The 21,530-nt window shown below is 47.6% G+C and overlaps 1 protein-coding gene across 2 annotated transcripts in view; it reads right to left on the bottom strand.

Moving 5' to 3' along the window:
- Positions 1-1,589: 1,589 nt before the first annotated feature.
- Positions 1,590-21,530, bottom strand: part of ELN (elastin) — a 38,297-nt gene continuing 18,356 nt past the window's right edge. For both annotated transcript variants that reach the window (XM_042442664.1, XM_042442666.1), the window contains 33 exons: positions 21,187-21,219; positions 20,727-20,753; positions 20,490-20,588; positions 20,091-20,180; positions 19,261-19,329; positions 17,937-17,999; positions 17,497-17,568; positions 17,312-17,344; positions 16,509-16,580; positions 15,864-15,908; positions 15,089-15,151; positions 14,372-14,416; positions 14,184-14,264; positions 13,818-13,895; positions 11,540-11,665; positions 10,635-10,673; positions 10,430-10,516; positions 10,281-10,346; positions 9,409-9,534; positions 8,438-8,500; positions 7,726-7,851; positions 7,336-7,395; positions 6,038-6,172; positions 5,791-5,838; positions 5,287-5,325; positions 4,864-4,950; positions 4,686-4,727; positions 4,462-4,482; positions 4,152-4,181; positions 4,001-4,024; positions 3,657-3,704; positions 3,011-3,055; positions 1,590-2,755 (listed from right to left, as the gene is read on the bottom strand). In XM_042442664.1, coding sequence (XP_042298598.1) covers positions 2,730-2,755; positions 3,011-3,055; positions 3,657-3,704; positions 4,001-4,024; positions 4,152-4,181; positions 4,462-4,482; positions 4,686-4,727; positions 4,864-4,950; positions 5,287-5,325; positions 5,791-5,838; positions 6,038-6,172; positions 7,336-7,395; positions 7,726-7,851; positions 8,438-8,500; positions 9,409-9,534; positions 10,281-10,346; positions 10,430-10,516; positions 10,635-10,673; positions 11,540-11,665; positions 13,818-13,895; positions 14,184-14,264; positions 14,372-14,416; positions 15,089-15,151; positions 15,864-15,908; positions 16,509-16,580; positions 17,312-17,344; positions 17,497-17,568; positions 17,937-17,999; positions 19,261-19,329; positions 20,091-20,180; positions 20,490-20,588; positions 20,727-20,753; positions 21,187-21,219 — 2,108 coding nt within the window. In that variant the 3' untranslated portion in view covers positions 1,590-2,729. The remainder of the gene's footprint in view (positions 2,756-3,010; positions 3,056-3,656; positions 3,705-4,000; positions 4,025-4,151; positions 4,182-4,461; positions 4,483-4,685; positions 4,728-4,863; positions 4,951-5,286; positions 5,326-5,790; positions 5,839-6,037; positions 6,173-7,335; positions 7,396-7,725; positions 7,852-8,437; positions 8,501-9,408; positions 9,535-10,280; positions 10,347-10,429; positions 10,517-10,634; positions 10,674-11,539; positions 11,666-13,817; positions 13,896-14,183; positions 14,265-14,371; positions 14,417-15,088; positions 15,152-15,863; positions 15,909-16,508; positions 16,581-17,311; positions 17,345-17,496; positions 17,569-17,936; positions 18,000-19,260; positions 19,330-20,090; positions 20,181-20,489; positions 20,589-20,726; positions 20,754-21,186; positions 21,220-21,530) is intronic.

Below are 21,530 nucleotides of genomic sequence, written 5' to 3'. Positions count from 1 at the left end.
GGGCTGGGAAATTAACTCTTTTACGCTTTTATTACAGAACAATAAAAAGGAACATTTCCATCCGGTACGGTTTGGTCTTGAAAGAGCAAAGACCATCCAGGTGGCATCTCTTTGCCCGAAGTTGGCATCAATTCCTCCATTGCCTCCTATTCTCTGGAGCAGCAGAAAACAAGTGAATGATCTGTGGATTGGTGGATATGTGTGGATAGTCGCATAGTCTATCAATCACATATCCTATCTATCAATCACATATTCTATCAATCACATACATGAATGACCATGTGCATAACAGAGGCTGGGTGGCCATCTGTCAATGGGGATGCTTTGATTGAGAGTTCCTGCATGGCAGAATAAAGGGGGCTGGACTGGATCAGGGCCCTTGGGGTCTCTTCCAACTCTATGGTTCTATGATTCTAATGTGATTGATAGAATATGTGATTGATTGATTGATAGATAGCCTATGTGACTGATCAGATATGTGATTGATTGCATATTCTAGCACCTGCATATTGTCTCAATCACATATTCTATCAATCACACATTCTATCAATCACATATTCTATTACATATTCTATCAATATGTGTGTATATGTATATATGTGTGTGTGTATGTATATAATTATATGTGTATTTATAACTTTGTGTCTATAATTATGTGCGTGTATGTATGTGTGTGTGTGTGTGTGTGTGTGTATATATATACACACACACACACACACACACACACATATCTGCTGTTCCTGTTGTTGTATGCCTTCAAGTTGTTTCTGACTTATGGTGACCCTATCATTCATATATATATATATAGGGTTGGCATGGCCCTCTGAGGCTGAGTGTGACTTGTGAGTGTGTGTAATTATATATAGCTGTGTATATATAATTATGTTTTTATATATATGTGTGTGTATAGCTATCTATCTGTCTGTCTGTCTATCTATCGTTACATATATAGCTATATCTGTCCTGGGGCGCCCTCTAGTGGTGGAAAGGGGGCATTGCAGGAAAGAATGCAATTTGCAACCTGCTTCCTCTCTCTCTCTCTCTCGGACGCCCTCCTGTGGCTAAAAGAGTGCGCTGCAGGGCAGGGAAGAATAATAGGGGTTGTGCTAAAGCCTAGCCAAGGGGCGCAAATGCGATCGAGAATACAGTATGTGAATATGTGATTGATAGAACATGTGAATTCACATGTTGATAGAATAATTCGTTTGCATGTCATTCACATTATCCTCATGTCATTCACATGTCATTCATTTTCCCTAGACTCCCCACTATTTCACAGGAGCTTTGCCCTTGCCTTCCCCTGAGGCTGAGAGAGTGTGTCTTGACCAAGGACACCCAGCGGGTTTCGTGACCAAGCCGGGAATCGAACCCTGGTCTCCAGAGTCGTGGCCCGACACGCAAAACGTTGTGCCACGTTGGCTCCCTGGGACTTGCCTCCAATTACGTGAGACGGAAACCGGAGGTTACAAAAAGCTCTTCTTTCTTATTGGTATCCTCCCAATGTTGAGCTGGGATCTCTTTTCCTGGAGCTTGAACCCATTGAAAGAAAGAAAGAAAGAAAGAAAGAGAAGAAGACTCCGATTTCCTTTAAAAAGTTATTTATTAGTCAGTTTTTTATAATTATTTAATTCCATTTTATTTTTGGTTTTTATTATTATTATTATTTCTTCTTTTTTTGGAAAGCAAGTTTACTGTTCTTCTTTATTTTAAAAACGACAACGACAAACGAACAAACAGATGAAGAAGTGTCCCATCCCAGGTACATCGGAGCGGTTATTAAAAACATGGAAGACATGGAAGGATATGGGGAGGGGAAGGGAAGGGATGGCGCGGCGCGGCCCCGTTCGGCTCAGATCTGAAACCAGCGCGACGCTGGTGCCCGGGCGTCAAGGATGCCAGGCGTGGGTTGGGTTGGCTGGGCGAAGAGAGAGAGTGCCAGCTGTGGCGATGGGATTAAGGCAGATCCCATTGGCACCGAAAGGCCCGGCGGAGCTGCTCCTGGCATGGAAGGGAAGAGCGCATGGCCAGAAAAGGCCAAGGATGCTAGGATTCCTTCTAAACAGAGGATGGACATCTGTCACAGGGAGGGCTTGGATGGAGGGCATGGCGGAAGGGCTGAATGGGGTTGGACCTCATGGCCCTTGGGTCCCTTCCAACGCTAGGGTTCGATCTATTCAATCTATTCTGGCATGGCAGAATGGGGTCGTCCCTAGGATTCCTTCTTAGTTTTGAAATGGGCTGGATGGACCTTGGGGGTCCCTTCCGACTCTCGGATTCTACTATTCTATGGTTCGGACCCCAACAAGGGCACCAGAAAGGGACTTGAGGGGCACACAGAGCCAAGTGAATGAGTGGCTGGTGTGTCTGGGCACAGGGTTCGGAAACAGGGGCTTAAAGTGCTTGGGCAACCCCCCCCCCCCAAAAGAAAGTCCCCATCCCTCCGAAAGCAGCCCTCCTCGGCCGCAGCACCAAAAGGAGCCCCGGGGAGGGGATGGCGAAGGCGCTTTCCTCCCCAGGATGGTCAGAGTAGCACCGGCGACAGAGGGAAGGGGCTCAGTGGGCTGGCATGGGGAGCGAGGGCATGGCATGGGAGGGTGGCGGTGGGCATCGTTTGGGTGGCTTTTTCTCAGGACGGCGGTGGTGGTGGTGATGGTGGTGGACGGGAGTACATTCGAGACCAGGCAGTAGCACCAAAGTTCATGAGGTGAATGGTAGGCGGTCGATCAGGGCTACTTCCGTCTGCGTCCAAGGGCACCTGCGGGCAAGAAAGGAGAGGATCATATAATCAATGAGGGCAAGAGAGAAATTAGGGACCGTTGTGGGTCTATCTGTGTAAGACAGCCAAGATGGCATGATGCTTTGAGCGTTGGACTACGACTCTGAAGACCAGGGTTCATGTTGTTTCACCTTTATTGCGATCCTAAGGCGAACGTATACTGTACTGTATATGTTCCAAAATACAGATTTGCACTACAACTCCCAAATCCCTAAGGCCTGCTCAGAGACTTACCGTATTTTGCTGCCTTTGCAGCCGCTGCTGCCGCCGGACTCACTCCTGAAAGAGAAGAATATGGAAAATGAAGCTTCCCAATGCAGGGACTTCAAGATCCAGGCCTGAATTTGGGGTTCATCTAAATGCACTTTTACTACCGATCCCTAGAACAGACCCATGAAGTCAAGAGGATTTACCTAGCGGTCGACTCACTGCTTCCAAAAATGATCCAGTAGCAGAAAGTATTTGAGCCATAGAGCATTGCTACAACAGACCCTAAGAGTAGCGGGATCCAAATAACCCTAATGGATCCATCCTATGGGATCCTGGGATTTGTAGTTTGGGGATGCTCATTGTATACAAAAGTATACAATGAGCCCTTGGTATCTGCTGGGGTTCGGTTCCAGGACCCCAAAATCCGTGGACGCTCAAGTCCCATTAAACACAGCGGCATAATAAAATTGTTTCCCCTATATAAAATGGCAAACATCAAGCTTTGGGCTGGGCTGCATAGGAGACATCTCTTCTGCAGCATCTTCCCCAAGCAAAGCAAATAGCATCCCAGACCCCATTCTGGTCCCAAGGTAGACTGCGTCTGAGCACGGAGGCTCTGGAACCAAGCAAGGCGACGCATCTCCTTTGAAGCCACGGCGGTGTCACCTACCTCCGTATCCCAGTCCTCCTTGGGCTCCGTAGGGTTTGGGGGGCTTTCCTGCAAGGAGGGGAAAGGGAAGGAAAGCAGGGATGAAATCTTCCCAGGCTGAAGATGTTTGTTGCCTCTTATGTCAGTGGCACGGTGGATCCATGCCAGGCTTGGGGTGGCTTTCCAGGAGCTCTCCAAGGCGCCAAACCAATCTGGGAATCGGGATCGGCACCATGGAGAGGTCCTGGAAATCTTACCTTAAAACCCGGAGTGGCTCCAATGTCCCACTGACACGGGAGCCGACAGTCACCGCTTTGGCCAACCTCTTAGTTTGCCTGATTTGCCCACGAAAGAGTTGCACTTACCGCCGTAGCCGGGTACGTAGCCGCCTAGAAAGTCAAAACGGCATAGTTAGCATTGCAATAGTCGGACCTCGCCGACGTCCGCCCTTCGGTGCCATCCCCACCAAAGTCCCCAAATGTGCAGATTCCCAAATGAAGGTTCAGGGAAGCCTACCTCGAGAAAAAGGGCCCAATCCGTTAGCGACTGTGGAAAGAATGGAGTGAGTGAGAAAGCAGTCGGAAGAGGTAATAATCATAATCATAATAGCACCTCCACAGTGTAGTTGAGCATGGGCAGAGTTACACACCGCAGAACTCCTATGCAAAGCATAGCAAAAAAGGTGGAGCGGAGAGGTCCAAGAAAGGGTTTCGGAGCTCCAAAATGCATTTTGGGGGGGGATTAGTCTCTATGGCTGCACCGTCAAAAGCAAAGCGGTTGTTTCCTTTCTTAAAACATACAACCAAATGCATTTCGCCCGACTCACCGTACGATCCAGTACCAAGACCTGTGGTTAAACAAGAGGAGGGGGAAAACAGCGACGACACACTGTCAGGAGGAGTTGTGTTCCTGACATAAATTGTGTCATTTATTGCAACGGTTTGGGGATTTCAAGGGGTCCTGGGGCCACATTTGCCCCGACGGCCGCAGGGTGCCCACCCTTGCCTTATATAAGATGAGATCCCATTTTTAAACATGTTAGAATATTACCTGGTTTGGGTGGTTTGCCCCCAGCGCCTGGGTATGTCAAACCTGTGGAGGGAACAAGAGGACGCAAGGGTCATTCTTGACCTGGAAATATTTATTATTACTATTATTATTATTTCTTTATCTGCGCATTAAAATATTTCTATGCCGCCTTTCGTCCGAAGATCGCAGGTTGACTCACCGGGAGGCAGGCCTCCAGTTCCAACGCCCCCGAAACCACCGCCTCCGACGCCGGGGACGCCGAAGCCACCGCCTCGTCCACCAAGACCTGTGGGAAACAGGGGCAGTAAGGAATATGGCCGCATCGCCCACATCACCCAAGAAACATGGGAATGGGAGGAACGGAAGCAGACAGATGGGGCCTGACTCCACCTAAGTCACCAGGTTTGGCACATGTCTCTGAAGCAGAGCAGCTGTAACCTTTTCAGACAAGAGAAGCCTCTAGCTTCACAAAAGACCCTCCCCGAGGGAGAAGGGAATGGCCAGGACCAGTTTCTTGGCATGGATCTACATAGTTGCATGGCTAAGACTCCACTTATGTCCAAGGGGCCTTTGCAAGTTGCACCCTCTCCTCCCTCCTGTGCCCTGCTTTTGCCCGCTATACCTGCCACGCCAGCGCCACCCAGTCCAGCTCCAGGGACACCTGGCAAAGAGAAAGAGGAGAGCTGAAAGAAACATCCATGACATTACGAACAACGTTTCTCTCCGGCAGACTTTCCACGGATCGGATGGCGGTGCATCCATGTTCCAACTTTCCCCTTGATCTGCCTTGAGTTTGCAAGACCTGAGCAGGTCTCTTCTTCCTTTGCGGCCTCTTATTCCTCTGGTCGCCGTGAATAACAAGAAGGACAAATATATTGTCCGTCCTTTAGTCTCTAGTTGATTATTGACTATTGGAATGCTTTTAATTCTTTAATGCTTGATTGTTTGATGATATTTTATTGTGGGGAGGGAGGAGGGGAGGAATGAATGGGACGTTATTTTGACAGTATGTTGTGCTTTTAGCCGATGTTGTAAGCCTCCTCAATCCTGCGGGAGAGGTGGCATATTAAATAATAATAATAATAATTATTATTATTATTATTATTATGATATCCCCCAGACGTACCGTATTTAGGAGGCTTGGCTCCAGGCTGTGCTCCAATTTGGGGGATGCCTGTGAGATAAAGAGGGGGAAATAAATAAATAAACAAATTAATTGAATTAAACATCAGAATCTAATTGCTTGGAGATCCTTTTTGATGATCAGAACAGGCAAGGGAACAATAATAATAATAACAACAACAACAACAACAAGGCAAGCTTGGCCCATATTGATTCTCCAAAACCAATGCAAGCGGTACCAACGCTCTCACCTACGCCAGGGAAGCCACCTCCAGGTACGACTCCTCCACCTGGGACGACTCCGCCCCCAGGGATGACTCCGCCTCCTGGAACAACTCCGCCCCCTGGGACGACTCCGCCCCCTGGGACGACTCCGCCTCCGCGCCCTGAAAAAGTTTGGAAAGGTTACTCTTAACAAGGGTCATTCATTCATTTTTGGAGTCGGGATGAGCAGAATTCTCCATCTCTGCCCCTTTGCTGATCCTCTTGGACCCATGTTTAATAACAACAACAACAACAACAACAACAACAACAATTTTATTTATATCCCGGTTGGATGGAGGCGGCTTCCAACGAGAATAAAACACAATACAGAGTGCAATAAAATGCCAAATAAGACCCAATTATTTGATAAAGATAAAAGGAACAACAATGTAAATATGTAAATGTAAGAGTTTAGTATTATGTATCGTAGCAAAATGTATTTTATTATGTATATATATATATATATATTCCCAATGACTAATCATAATGACAAATAATATCCAGGGGTAAAATAGCAGTCAGGCGATGGGAATCCTGGGATGCTTAACTGTCCAAATCATATATACAGCATCTCTTTCTTTCCCCGCCATTGCTTTTATATGCATTCCTCTCCCACAACCATCACGCTTTGTGCCGCTGGGTCACACTTGCGTTCAAAATGTAGTGCGTTTTGATTCACACGATTGTGAACCGGAGGGAAAAGCGTCTAGATTCAACGTCGGCTTGGTCAATGTCTTTGCGACAAACTGCAAATCTCAGTATTGCAAAGCATGGGACCCTGACAGGTGTCAAACTGCATTAATTCCATATCGGAAGCATCCTCTGCTAAGGGTCTCCCAGCAAAACTAGTGGTTTGCAAGAATGATTGTATCACAACTATTGTAAATAGCTTTTAGATTTCCCTGACATTTTGTCTCTTTAGCCGGTGCTTTCGCAGCTTCCAGCCCAGATCTTATGTACGTGTTTGTTTGCATTTCTTGGCTGTTCCAGAAGCTCAGATTCGGAGACATGAGGCTTGCTTGCAAAACGCCTTGCATCCCAAACGGCAATCGCTGGAGGCAGAAGCATTTTGTGGTCGGCGCCTTGGAGAGCTTGCGACCTGCGCTTTGTCCTCCTGGAACATTGATACAGGGAACTTCGCCGCACGTATCAGTGATTTGTCATCTGCTCTCTGGCTTTGAATCGCTGTGGCTAAAATAGCCGGGGAGCGCAAAGTGCTTTGCAACAAGCAAACTCCGATAGTTGAATTGTTGTAGAAGGAGAGAATGAGAAACAGAAGACTCACCGTATTTAGCTGCCTTTGCCGCCGCTTTAGCCGCTGCCGCCGCACCAATGGTCCCAGGTACTAATAGAAAAGACGGGGGAGAAAAATCATCCTTTAAGAGCCAGCAGCCATTGGGGTCACCATGAATGTGTAGTCAGAAAGAAGAAGACAGCATTACAGGACCAGGGATTCCCAAACTCTGGTCCTCCATGTGTTTTTGACTTCAGTTCCCAGAAGCCTCAGCCACCTTGGCCAAAGGTCTGGGATTCTGGGAGCTGAGGTCCGAAATGCCTGGACGACCAGTATTTGGCCATCACTGATCTACACCAAAGGGCAGACGGTAAAAAGATATGCATATGGTGAGGCCTGAGAACCTCATGATTCTCACGTTTTCTGGTTTAGCCTGCTTACCTCCAGCTCCAGGGACTGTGCCAACACCTGGCACGAGACCGCCGCCACCGCCAATGCCGCCTCCAACGCCTGGCACCACACCACCGACTCCTGCCCCAGGAACCAGGCCTCTGGCTCCACCAGCTCCTGCTTGGGCAAAATCCATACACTGAGGAGGTACCTATCCAAATGCCTTTGTGACCCCAAATAGGTGTCTCTTAGGGATGGAAATCTTGGACTAGTTCATTACTGCCTACAAGGATGGAGCAAAGCCCCTTCCTCCAGTGCAACTGCCACTGCCCTGGTCTTGGAGAGAGACTAAGACCAGCCGTATCTGCAGGACTTCGTCCTTCCCCATGCTGCATGCGTTTGTGACGTGTGCCTTCAAGTCCTCTCCAATGGATTGAGGCAGACCCAAACGTATTTGCATGTGTGTGTGAGACCCAAAATAGGAGTCCATTGAGGATGTCAAATGTCCTCTGCTCCATCCTCGCCTGCAAATACGAACTGTTTCCATACTTTCCTCCTTCACTATGGGAGAAAATAACTCTATTTTGGGCATCTACTTCTCCCAAAACGTTCCAGGTGATTATTCTGCATTGAAACACAAATGCTGCAATGTCAGGAAACGCCCCTTGCCCCCAAGTTTTTTGGGTCAGAAAAGAAATAAGGCTGAATATTTCCCCCCATCCCTGCTTTCTATGGATGTTAGGATGGAAGGACCCCTCCGTACCGTATTTCGCTGCCTTGGCGGCTGCTTTTGCAGCTACAGCGGCGGCTGCTGGGCTTCTTGGATCTGAAAAGAGAGAAGAAGACACAGATCTGGTATCACTAGGACTGATTCTGATCAGTCTTCTTCCCTGCCATCCACTTGTCATAAGCCGATAAGGAAAAGACACCCTTAACAATAGCTGATCCACAGCCAATAACCCGACGGGAGACTTGGCAATCTCACGAACCAGGCTATAACATCCTCTGTACACGGAACAGCATTTTCTGCCCAGAACATTAATGCTTGTGTTGTTTTCTTTGCAAGACAATGCTGTTTCCTGCATGGAAAAGGCCGCTCTCTGCCCAATATGGCCCTGTGCAAATGTTGTGCGGAATGCATCCCGAACTGTGGGTGAGCATTGGTTTCCAAAGACATTCTGACAGTTTGGAAAATTGCTCAAAAGTACTTGTTGCATCCTTCAAGGAAGGCACTTTGCAAAGACGAATGTTCCTCCTACATAGCCAGGAGTGGGCAAAGTCCAGCAGTGGGACTGGACAGGTCACAAGGATGTTCTTGACCCCTGAAAGGCCACCGAGAAGGCCTTGTTTCCTTTGTGCCCACCAAAGATGGCCGTGGGACAGAGAGAAGAACCTCTCCATTAGATCTTAAAGCTCTAGTGGGCTCTTGAGACTTCTTGCATGGTCAGACCTCCTCCCTGAGAAAACCACCTTCAGCGGGTGGTTTCTCCCCTGTTCTAGAAAGTTAAAATACCTCCGTTCTTGGAGATGAGCGCCATAAGCTTTGGAGCACTGTCCTTTCAGCCCATCCCAGGATGAACATGGCTCCACTGGAAGCCAGCGTTCCTAAAGAGCTTTTGATGGTGCTGAGGTCCACTCCTGGAGATCGCCAGTACGCTGGTGAGCTGTATCCCTTGGGTTAAAAGCAGTTTCCGACCCCTAGTTTAGAACACACTGATCTCCTGTTTAACTCACCAACGCCTCCGGCTCCAAGGCCACCAGTTCCAATCCCACCGGTGCCAAGGCCACCAGTTCCAATCCCTCCAACTCCAAGGCCACCGGTTCCAATCCCGCCATATCCAGGGGCTACTCCTCTTGTCCCTGTTGAAAAATCCCAGAACAAGAGGTCAAGTGAAGAAGCCGTCCAACCTCCGTCTACACCATTCAGCGTGGCTTTCTGGACATCATGGGTGCTCCAGTTGTCCCTCCTCTGCTGGGATTCGGTGAGATCCAACATGGCTCTGCTAGCATTGGTCAAACACTGGTGGCTCTTATGTCAGTGGGGAAAGTGGAGCCGCTCCAAATTTTAACGCAGGTTTCCAAGGACCTGTCCAAGGTCCAAAGTTATTTTCCAAGGCAGCTTCTTGACACAAGTTTGCAAAGGTCTAATGCCACCCTCTGATCAATTCTAACCAATTCCGCTCTCTGACAAGTCACAGGAAAAGTAACACAGAGAGCAATCAGGAATGGAAGAAACTCTTCCAGCTTGCAAAGGGATCTTGTTGCACCTTGGAGACTGTGTCAAAGATAATGGGGCATACGCTTTCACAGATAGGTTTACTTCCTCTGATGCCAAGGGTTCAAAAGTAGACGGCTTATGGCACGACGTCTTTTGCACCATTAGTCTTTGAGGTGCTACACGATCCCTTTGCATATTGATATTCCAAACAAACAGGGCTCTGTCTCTGAACTCTTTCCCAGCCTGGCCATGATAAATGGCCAGTTTTCGTTTTCCAATGCTGCAGCAAACCAAGGGGAAAGATGGCTTTTTCAAAAGCAGATCTGATCAGGATGGTGCCCCCCAAAACCCAGAGGCTTTTGGACCCAAAATAGTCGACTCAACTTACCATACGCCGCAGCTTTTGCTGCTGATTTAGCGGCCGCCGCGGCTGCCGCCGCCGAGGTCCCAGCTCCTGTTGGCCAAAGGAAAACCCAAGTCAAGGTACAGAGGAAGGATCTTTCCGTTGGCAGGAATGGTCTTCTCGTGGAAACTCACCTGGGACACCTGGCACACCTGGCAAGCCTGGGACGCCACCAACTCCAACTCCTCCTGGGACACCCCCAACACCACCTGGCTGCAGACCTGAAGGAAAGGGGTGGAATCGAAAGAGGCTTGTCGAGTTGTTCTATATGTGGATCTACGCACCATACCGCCACCAAACCACCTCTTCCCTATAAGACTCAGGGATTGGGGGACATACCATATTTCGCTGCTTTGGCTGCCACTGCGGGACTCACTCCTAAGAGATACAGACAGAGGAAGAAAATCAGAAGATGATGAAAAAGGGACTCCATCTTTACCAGTAAGGCCTAGAGTTACTGCATATACTCATTGTAAGTATAGTAGCTTGAGTCAAAGAAGTGACCCCAAACCCCCAAGTTGACTTATCCATGGGGTCAATGGAATTACTGTATTTAAAATGGCGAAAGGCAAGTGTGTAACCTGTCCTGGAAGCACTGATCCCGCTCTAGTCTCCCATCCATCCAGTCTTTAGTGTGAGTGCAAACAGTTATGCCTGCTGGGATTTTGTATGTTCTTTGGCATTGCTTTCCTTTGCTTCATCCTGTTATGTGCCCCTGGGGTTTGCCCTCGACTTATCCATGCGTCACATCAAAATCCATAATTCTGGCCCCAAAACCTGCCCTTGACTGATGGATGAAGTCCACTTATAGTGTCGACTTCATGTATAGTATGTATAGTATATGATAAGAGTCTCTGGCTCCTACCGGTGATGTAAATACAGGGTTAGGGAAACCAACATTCATTTTAATGTGTTCAAGAAGGATTGGTGCCTGAATCCTCTTGTTCACCTCAACTAGAGTTTGTTATGTGCCTTCAAGTCGTTTCTGATTTATGGTGACCCTATCATGGGGGTTTCTTGGCAAGATTTATTTTGTGGGGGTTGCCTTTGAGGCTGAGAGAGTGTGATGTGCCTAAAGTCATCCAGTGGATTCCAATTTCCAAGCAGAGATTGGTCTCCAGAGTTGTAGTTCAATGCTCAAAACACTACATGACACGGTTCTAGTCTCTAGTCTTCATCCTACCTTCTCCTTCTTCTCCTCCTATCTTTCATCCTCTCCTTAAGCAACCCACCAACTCCTTTACCTCCTACTCCTGTTCCGGGGATGGTTCCGACGCCAGGTCCGACGCCAGGAATGCCACCAACCCCAGGGACCCCAACGCCTGGGACCCCAACTCCGCCAACGCCAACCCCAGGAATGCCTCCAGCGCCTGCAGCAAAAAGATAAAGAGGAACGTCAAGACTCCCCAAAGAGAAGGACAGAAATGTAAGGTGGATGACAGTGCAGACTACACAGATCCTCCTGGTAGTAAGGGCCACTCAACAGAGAAGTAGTGGAGTAGTGGTTGGGCTTTCCTTTATGGAAGGCTTTGAAAGAGAAGTTGGATCAAGTGTGGTTTAGTTTGGGTTACCGCACTTTTTGGAGGTTCAACTAGATGACCCTTGGGATCCCTTCCAAAACAGTAAGTGCACACACGCAAAGAACATGAGATCAATTACAGCAATGATTCTTGATTCCCAAACTTTGGTCCTCCAGCATTTTGGACTTCAGCTCCCAGAAGCCCCAGTCAGCTTGGCCAACCATCAAGTTAAAGTCCAAAACATCTGGCGGACCAACAGTGAATTGGCGAAATCATTGCCTTCTGAGATGTTGAAACCGCAGGTTTCCAGAAGAGAGCAGTGTTCCTCCATTATGAGCTTCACGTCTGGCTCAAGTTAGGCCACAGAGATCTTATTGGAGAGGAGGGGTAAAAATACATTATTATTATTATTATTATTATTATTATTAGAAGGCAAGAGTGACACGAAGTCTGAAGTCCTGGCTTCAGGGGACACCCCTACTATCCTTGAATGGAAAAGATATCCAGCTGTAGAAAAACCTGTGCAAAACTCTGAATTTCGCTGCCCCCCGAAATGTGTCTTTCTCTCCTGGCTCCAAACAAAAGCAGCAGCGAAGACAGACACTTCTGCTCTTTGCTTTCTGAATTTGGGGTCTTCTTGAGCCACGGCAAAGGGCAATATCATTCTGCCCCCTACCCTTTGTTCTATCATCACAATCATCATCATCATCATCATCATCATCATCATCATCATCATCATCATCAATTGCACCATCGAATTTGATAAGTCTATTAACATTGATCAATATCAGAAATATTTCCAAGCTTATCACTGGAATATTTTTGTAATCTATAATGATAAAAACTGTGACTTAAACGTATACGTTAAATAGTTTAAGGCATACAAATCAATAACGTAACAGTAAAACATACAACGTGTAATACTCAAATATCACGTCCTCTCTTCTCAGTTCTTATATCTAGAGTTTTTGACTTTTAAATGCTCTTAATATTATTAGCATATGTTCAACTGTACATTAGATTATCGATCCGGTAAATGGTCATCTCTCTCTCTATTGGTCCTGAATATTTAGCCCTTGGGATGATTTCTGTTTTGAAGCCTCACATCCGTCTTCTTATCTTTATATCCTTTGTAACTTTCTCATCTTGTCTTTAGGTTTAATAGTGTAATATATACAATAACCCTTAAGGATACCTTTATTTTTACAGGGAACTCAAGTGCGTTGTTATTTTCTCTTTCGTTCATTCGATCACTCTCTTCCTTCCCTGGAAACTCACACACACACAAACGCACACCCCAGTGAAACCTGACGCTGCAACGGATGCCCTTAAATCCCTCAACTGCACATGAATTTGCCCCCTTTCTCTCTTTCCAACACATGCTTCTGCTTCCAATCGAAAACAGATGGTGGAGGCCTGGCTGGGACCCAATCCGGGGAAACGGTGCCATCGCAACAAACGACGTTGCACCTGGGACTTCTCGCTCGCAAGTGATGCTCAGAAACGGTGGGAAGGGGGTGCAATGGAGAACAATACCCAGTGAGTTTCTATGGCTGATCCGGGGTTTGGACCTTAAGGAAATCTTGAGGTTGGCTAAGGCTGAGAGTATACAACTTGCCCACATCCATCCAGTTTGTTATATGAGGCAGGGTTTTCTTGGCAAGATTTGCGCAGAGCGGGTTTGCCATCCTCTGAGGCTGAGAGTGTGTAACTTGCCCAAATGTCACCCAGGGGATCTCCATGGCTGCCCCTGCCACATGATGGAGGACTTAGAGATTGCTAGAGAGAATACTTATAGAGTCGGTCCACCATCATGACTCTATGGTCAACGTCCGGCAGAAGTCAGCCATAGAATTGTGCTGGAGGACCTAGAGATGCCTAGAGAGAGGGGTCCTTTATTCCTAACCGCAGGAACAGATCACTTTACTTATTATTTATTGATTAGCAATGTTAGCATCCAATCCAAAGATCAATAGGATTTCAAGGAAGCAAGTGTACTCACCGTATGCTCTGGCTTTGGCGGCGGCTTTGGCTGCTGCAGCGGCAGCGGCGGCGGCGGCAGGTCCACCAACCCCTGTGGCTAAAAAAAGTAAGTAGTAGTAGTAGTTATTATTATTACTATGCCTGTGTTTACCCTCCTATGATCAATCATAAAGCATCACATAGGCGAAATGCAAGATGAGAAAGAGAGGGGAATCACGGACTGTGATAAACAGACATATTTTGCCATTCGAGGGAGTCCTTCCCACAAAAATATGACAACTATATCATCCAGTTTGACTCTCTTGTTGTTCTTAGAAGTGCCAACTGTAAAGGCGTCTCATGCAATGCTCCATCATGCTGGGCTCACTACTCCACAAGTGTTTACCTAATCCTCCGGGAACAGCACCAGTGCCGGGTACCAAACCTCCTCCAAGCGTCCCACCTGTCCCAGGTACGACCCCAGCGCCTTGGAAGAGAGAAACAGAAATGGCGATGTGTCATGTGTGTTATAAATGAAACAAAACAAGCAAAGGCTGGATTCCAAAGGGTCATTCCCTTGGACTGGCTACTCACCATATTTCGCGGCTGCTTTAGCAGCGGCTGCCTGGGCTCCTACGCCTGAGAAAGAAGCAAGAGAGGGAGTGAGACTTTTGCAAGGATATCCAGATCGCACAAACCTCCTTCCCTTCTCTTTAAGGTCTTTAAGCAGAGGCTGGATGGACATCTGTCAGGGATGCTTTGATTGAGAGTTGCTGCATGGCAGAATGGGGTTGGACTGGATGGCCCTTGAGGTCTCTTCCGTGATTCTATGATTCTCCTCCAAAGCACAGAGAGCCCATCTTTGGCTTATCTTAGACTCCAGAAATGACACTGTTCTAGAGCCTGGACATTTTACTTTCTTGGATCCTGTGGTCAGAGAGTCTAGGCAACTTGGGTGAGGATCTTGTTGATGATCTCCATCTTTGTGCTGGTGGTTGAACTTTCCAGGACAGCACATAACATCCACATCTCCATTATGGTGGTGCGCAATGGCATGATCCAACACATAGCCATAGGAAAGTACTCACAGTATAGCTATGCCAGCACAAATGGATCCCCTGTGCCACCCTCCTATTGTATTGTGGACATGTGCCACAAAGAGTAACTATTCTCAGCCTTGCACCCTTCCCTTCTTCTTTCTCCCCCAAAGGTCTGGTATTTCCCACTTCTGGAACTTGTCCGAATTGACAAAGACTTGGAAAGTAACCCGCAACTTCAACTAGTACTGGGTTTGGTTCCAACACCGCTTACCTGTACCAGTTGGGTACCCGGCCTTTCCTCCAGCCCCACCAAAGACTCCACCAGGTCCAGTACCTAGAAGCACAAGGGGGGACTGTGAATTGATTCAATTGCCTGACATAAAACCAGAAGGGACCACAAGGCTAAGTGCTTGCGGACCTCCAAAACTCAAGATGTTGAGATAGCTTATTGTGTTTGAGTGGAAGGGTTCTCCTGGCCTTTGGAAGCCAACCGAAAACCTGGATTCTTTGCTAGATGCTCACATTGCCCAACATCCAGGTCTGATCCTGAGTCTAGAAGGGAGTGTCCAGGCCTCAGACTCAGGACTAGACCTGGATATTGGGCAATCTGAGCATCTAGCAAAGCATCCAGGTTTTTGGTTGGCTTCCAAAGGCCACTTTGGAAGGTCTCAGGGCAAGAGTCTTGTCATGCAAAGCCTAGGGCTCCTTGCCTGAGGACCAGAGACTCATTGGCCAGACTTAGTCGTTTTTTGATTGAATGTCCAAGAGCTATTGATGCTCAAGTTATGCTTAATGGCACTCCCTCTTGTAGCGTCACCCTTTGCAACACCCCCAGGTCACATCCCACCACGAGAGATCGCCAGAGACCAGCCTTAAGTCACAGGTTTGAGCCATGAAATTTCAGGGCCTGGAAATGTTCCGAACTGGTGACGCTTCCAAGCCCAAACTTGCACCTGTTTCTACCAAATGTGGCCATCTGTGCTGCATTGCTGCACATCCTCCATCCAAAAACTGTGGTACCCACATGCCCTTCCAAATGCACTCACCAAAAGGTAGCTTCCCACCACCGTACGGTGACCCATAATAGCCGCCTGGAAAGATAGAGAGAGAAAGAAATGGATCACAATGGGAACTTATTCTCTGAAGGTGCCAGCCATGGATGCCGGCGAAACGTCAGGAACAAACTCCTCTAGAACATGGGCACATAGTCCGAAAAACAACCCACAAAAATCTATGCGAACGTATTCCTTTCAATTGGAGATGAAGCTGTCTCACCCCAAACACCCCAAAAGCCAATTTATTTGTACTTAAGGGAAAAGCTGGCGTTCCGATGTATCTTCCCCTGCTGCTAACTTGCATGGGTTTGTTGGACCTTTTAAGTGGGGAACCTAAATCTCAGCCTAGGAGTATTTCTGTGCCGAATGCTACCCCGATATACTTTGGGATGTATGTAATTTCAGGTGAGAACAGCACAGAATATATCTGCTTTCTCCACAATGGTGAGAATGTTGTAGAAAGTATTGATCCTTACCTACAAAGATGACATAGCCATATGTTTGCAGCCCTGGTAAAAGTCCCATCGCAAGGAAGGAAATAACTGTGCCCTTTCACGGTCCCCCAAATCGGCTACCCCTCTTTGTCTCATGGGAAGGCCGGCCCTTCAGACAGGTATGTCTTGGATTAAAACTCACCTGGGAGTTTGGGGGCCTTGATCGGATATCCTAGAGGGAGTCCTGGCTGCTGGCCACCAAAGCCTCCAAAACCTGTAACAGCCAAAGAATAGTATAAACAGAACAAAGCCCACCTGGGTTCAGACCATCCTGCCTTTAGTTTTGGGTGGGTTTTTTGGGCTATGGGGCCATATTCTAGGAGAGTTTGTTCCTGATGCTTCGCCAGCATCTGTGGCTGGCATCTTCAGGGAATCCTGAATGCATCCTCTGAAGATGCCAAAGCCACAGATGCTGGCGAAACGTCAGGAATAAACTCTTCTCAAACATGGACACTGAGCCCGGAAAATAACCCACAAAAAAGTATGGATGCCGGCCACGAAAGCCTTCGACTTTGCATCCTGCCTTTGTTCGTAACCAGCCACATGGGCAGGCCCTTTCCAGTGACCCATGCCTGGAGAAAAAGCATGTCATCTTCCAGAGCGGAGGTGGGCAAAGTGTGGTTCATGGGTCGCATGTGGCCCCTGGGTGCCATTTTTCCACATCCAGAAGCCACCTGGAAGCTTCCCAAAACTACCCAATGCCTCCCATTCATTTTTATTGTTTTGGCTCAAACGTGCAAAAGCAGGCACATTAGTCCCCGAACCCATCACCCGCCTTCAAATATGTCTCTTTACATCACAGTCCTTCCCAAAATGGCCACCTGATGGTCACCATTTTGAGGGACTCCAGAGATAATGTGGCACACGTGGAAGGAGCAACCCAGGGGATATATGAAACTAGGCCATATATATTTGTCCACCCCTGTTTTTGAGGATCCAACCTACCAGGGATCCCAGCATAAGCGCCTCCTCCTGCACCTGAATGGGAAAAAGAAAAAGAAGAGACTGAGCAGAGATTGTCTCTATGCAAACCAAGGCACAACATTGTGCCAAGAGCTTGGTTTCCAAACTTTGGATCAACCCGGTACTGACTAGGGATGTATGTATGTAACCATGGAAGGAGGACTCACCTGGGACTTTGGGCTTGACGCCGGTTCCCGTTGGCACCCCTGGTAAGACCCCTACCCCAGGGTAACGGATCCCTGAAATTGGAGACAGACCACTTTACAGAACGCAACGGATGATCCATGTATGTTTTTTGGTTCTCAACAGGACTTCCAATATGGGCCTCAGTGTGAAACATATGCTGATGCCACCCTGCAGAATTAATGAAGTTTGACACTTCCCATGGAATCCTGGGACTTATAGTTTGTGGCAACACCATCATCCTCTGACGGAGGAGGCTACAGAGCTTGCCAAACTGCAAATCCCAGAACTCCATAGCATTGGCCTGCAAATGTGGAGGGACCACAGTAACTGAACATTTTTGACACTGTGGAAGGAACTTTTAATTTCTTATGGGTCACTGATCATGAAAGGAACAGATAGACCCATCCGAGGCCAAACTCACCTGTTCCAGGGAGGACACCTCCAGGGAAGACACCTGGGATCCCGACGCCAGGTATCCCGACTCCTGCCAAAGGAAGAACACAGCAGGGATGGCCCCGTGTCATTTTCTAGCCAACCCCTTCCTCCATCCTTCTTCCAATTCCAGGAAGAAAGCAATGGCAGATGCCTACAGCATTGTGACATAGCTGGGAATTGGCTTGCTATCTACTGGGAGCATCCAAGTTGGTGTCCGCCAAGAAGAGCATCCCCAGCAGGGAGTCCTCCACCCTTTTTGGAAGGCATCCAGAGAAGGAGACCTCACCAAGTCTCTCGCCATTTGGTTCCATTTAGTGTCAAGAAGCCCTTTCTAAGGCGCAGACGAAATCTACGCTCCTGTAACTTCGTACCATTAGAGCAGAAGACAACAAGCCTGCCTTCTCTTCCCAGTGACAGCCCTTCAGCTGATCCTATCGTTCCATGATTCCATATTGAAAGTGAAATCATGTCACCACCTTTCTCTTCCCCAAACCGAACATGCCCAGCGTCTCCAACGTTTCCTCACACATTTCGTTCTCCATACTTCTTATCACCCTTGTTGCCCTTCTCTGAACTCATACCAACTTGTCTATATCCTTCTTTTTATTTTAACCGTTTGCATTGTCATTTAAATCTCATATCTTATTTACAGTACTTCCGTCATTTCATTAGTAACCAACACCTTTTTCCTGTATCCGTTCTCTTTCCTTATGCGCTCCGATCTGAAACAAATAAGTAGGTTGTCCTCCCTATTTTTGCCTTTTACATATATTTCTCTTCTTTCAGGCTGATTTACATTGAACCTCCTTTTGTTTCCCTTGCCAGATCGTTTCCACATTTCCTTACAATCATCTTTACACCGGAGACCATTCCTTGTCTACTTTCTCTAAATCTTTCTGATTTATTAAAGCTGCTATTCTGTCCATTTCAATCATCTCAGTCATTTCTTAAAAGGATCCACCTGGAAGCGAACACAGTATTGCAGATGAGGCCTGACCAGCCCCGAATATAGTAGGACCGCTCTTCCCTCGACTTGAAAACTATGCTTCGACGAATGCAGGCTAAAATAGCGTTCGTTGTGCCGCAGCATCACACGGCTGGCTCATATTCAATTTATGATCAACGATAACCCCAAAGTCCTTACTCCCATTGAGATTAGACCCATTAAGGATTAGCGACATGTCAGATCATCAGTGATCCCATGGGCCTCCTCTTTTAGGGTCGCTCCAAGGAAAGTAAGGTCCATGTTTTCTTGCTGAGAAAGAAAGTTGGGAGGTCTCATTTGAACTTGGAGACAAATGGGGACCTACCAGGGATCTTCCCAGGCTTGGCCCCAACGCCGGTTCCTGGTTGCACCCCGGTTTGTGGGATCACTCCACCTGGAGGAAGGGAGAAGGAGAAAGAAAGGGGCATTGGCACAGCGGAGATTTCCAATGCACGTTTCATCACATCCAGAGCCCAGGGAGGAGGAGGTTAGAGGCAGGGAGCATCTTCAGAGGAGGATCCCCCAAAAGGGCTCCTTTGTCCAAGTTCACCATTGAGCAACTGCAGAGCCAAGAGAGCAGCCAAGAGTTGCAAAATCTTTGCATTGTTCTCTTTCTGGTTCCAACCACAAACGGCAACCAACAGGGAGACTCCTGGAGCTTCGCAGGGATGCAAGCTGACAGGCTTCATGCATGTGATTATCGCAAGCAGCAACAACAACAAGTTGCAAAGGGATCTCGTAACTGTACTAAAAGTTCTCTTTGCATACTGATTCTCTAGACTAACACAGCAATATCTAACAACAAGAGTTTGGGACCAGCATTGATTTCAGAGTCTAGGGATCGGTTCGTTGGATAATGGGCATGCTATAAGGAGTCTTATTATTATTATTATTATTATTATTATTATTATTATTATTATTATTAAGCTTTGTTTATATAGTGCTGTAAATTTACACATATATATTTATATATAAGTGTGTAATGCAAATTGCTGCATATTTTCGAAGGCACTTGTCATCCCGTTCCTGTGCAAACTGCAACCGTTTGCCGTTCCTCTGCGAAAATGCGCAGCCAGCCGTGCAAAGCAGGCAGAAGCCACAGGTTTGAGAATGCACATTACTGCAGATACTCCAATAAAATAGTGAGTAACATACCTCCTGGCACACCAACGCCGCCTCCAGGAACGCCAACGCCAACCCCAGGGAGGCCACCTCCGCCGGCGCCAGGTCCACCAAGCCCAGCACCTGGTTCAAGAGAGACAACATAAAGTGGCTGTTGTTAATGTCTGGAATGCGTTTACACTGTGGAAATAATGCAGCTTGACACTACTTTAGCTGCCAGGGCTCCATCCTGGAGCATGCTCAGATTTGTAGTTTGGTGAGCATGCTTTGAAAGAGAGGACTCATAAAACTGCAAACCCCAGGATTACATAGGATGGAGCGACAGCACTTAAAGTGGCGTCAAACTGCATTACTGCTACAGTGTAGATGCATCCAAGGACTCCAGACATGGCAAGAGCCACGCTCACTGTGTCAGCAATAACAGGAACGCACCTGCTTTGGCGGCGGCTTTATAAGCTGCCGCCGCCGCCGCGGAGGTCCCGGCACCTGGATAGACCCCTCCTGGATAAGCTCCTCCTGGATAAAGTCCACCTGAGAGAAAGAAGGAAAAGGGTCCTCAGTGGCTCAATTCCTTGGAATCGATTTCTTGGAGCAAGTACCAAGCAGGGGAGCAATAAGCTTGCAACGTTTTGTAGAAACCCTCCTCAGCCTCTGCAGTGTCTTCCTTACCTAGTCCTGCTCCAGCACCTCCGACCCCTGAAGGAGAGAAAAGAGAGCGCACTTTGCAAGGCTATATTCAAAACGAAGGAAGGTGAATGAAGACTATGTAAAGAGAATGCGTATGCTTGATTATATAGTATATGTTATATATTTGTAGGTCTAAATAAAATGTACTGTATAATTAAAAAAAAATGTGATGCTAACGTGTGCGTGTTTTATGCACCTTCAAGTTGTTTTGGATTTACGGCAACCTTAAGGGGAACCTATCGCAGGGCCATATCTGTTCAGAGGTGGGTTTACCATCGCCATCCAACTTGCCCAAAGTCGCCCAGTGGGTCTCCGCGGCCAAGCCAAGGTTCGGACCCTTGTCCCCCAGTGTCCTTGTCCAACACCCAAACCCTGTTTTAATGGTCACAGATTTAAACAAAATGTGGAAGGAGGGCTTGAAACGGGTGGGAAGACCACTGACCTGGTTTCGGAGGTTTGGCTCCTGCGCCTAATCCTGGTAGGAAGGGAAAATGTGGAATAAGGTTAAACAAGAGAAGACTTCCGAGGAGAACCTCGAGCACCATTTTCTTGACGAGAGCAGAATTCTCTTTCTATGGCAACCCAGGACCAACTGGGTCCAATGTTTTCTTTCTACAGGAGTGGTCCAGATGTGAGCCTTTAATCCGACATGAGTGCCATTGCATTTTGGTGACGGCTGTTGACTCCCATGTCGGTCAGGCGCTGAACCCACTCCAGAAAATACCATGTTTTAATCCACTCCAGAAAACTAACCCAAACCAGGAGTGGATTCACTGCCCTGCTGAC

The sequence above is a fragment of the Sceloporus undulatus genome, chromosome 11 (assembly GCF_019175285.1).
Source record: "Sceloporus undulatus isolate JIND9_A2432 ecotype Alabama chromosome 11, SceUnd_v1.1, whole genome shotgun sequence".
NCBI classification, from domain to species: domain Eukaryota; kingdom Metazoa; phylum Chordata; class Lepidosauria; order Squamata; family Phrynosomatidae; genus Sceloporus; species Sceloporus undulatus.
The sequence above is the reverse complement of the archived record's forward strand: the minus strand, read 5'-3'. Positions and strand labels throughout refer to the sequence as shown.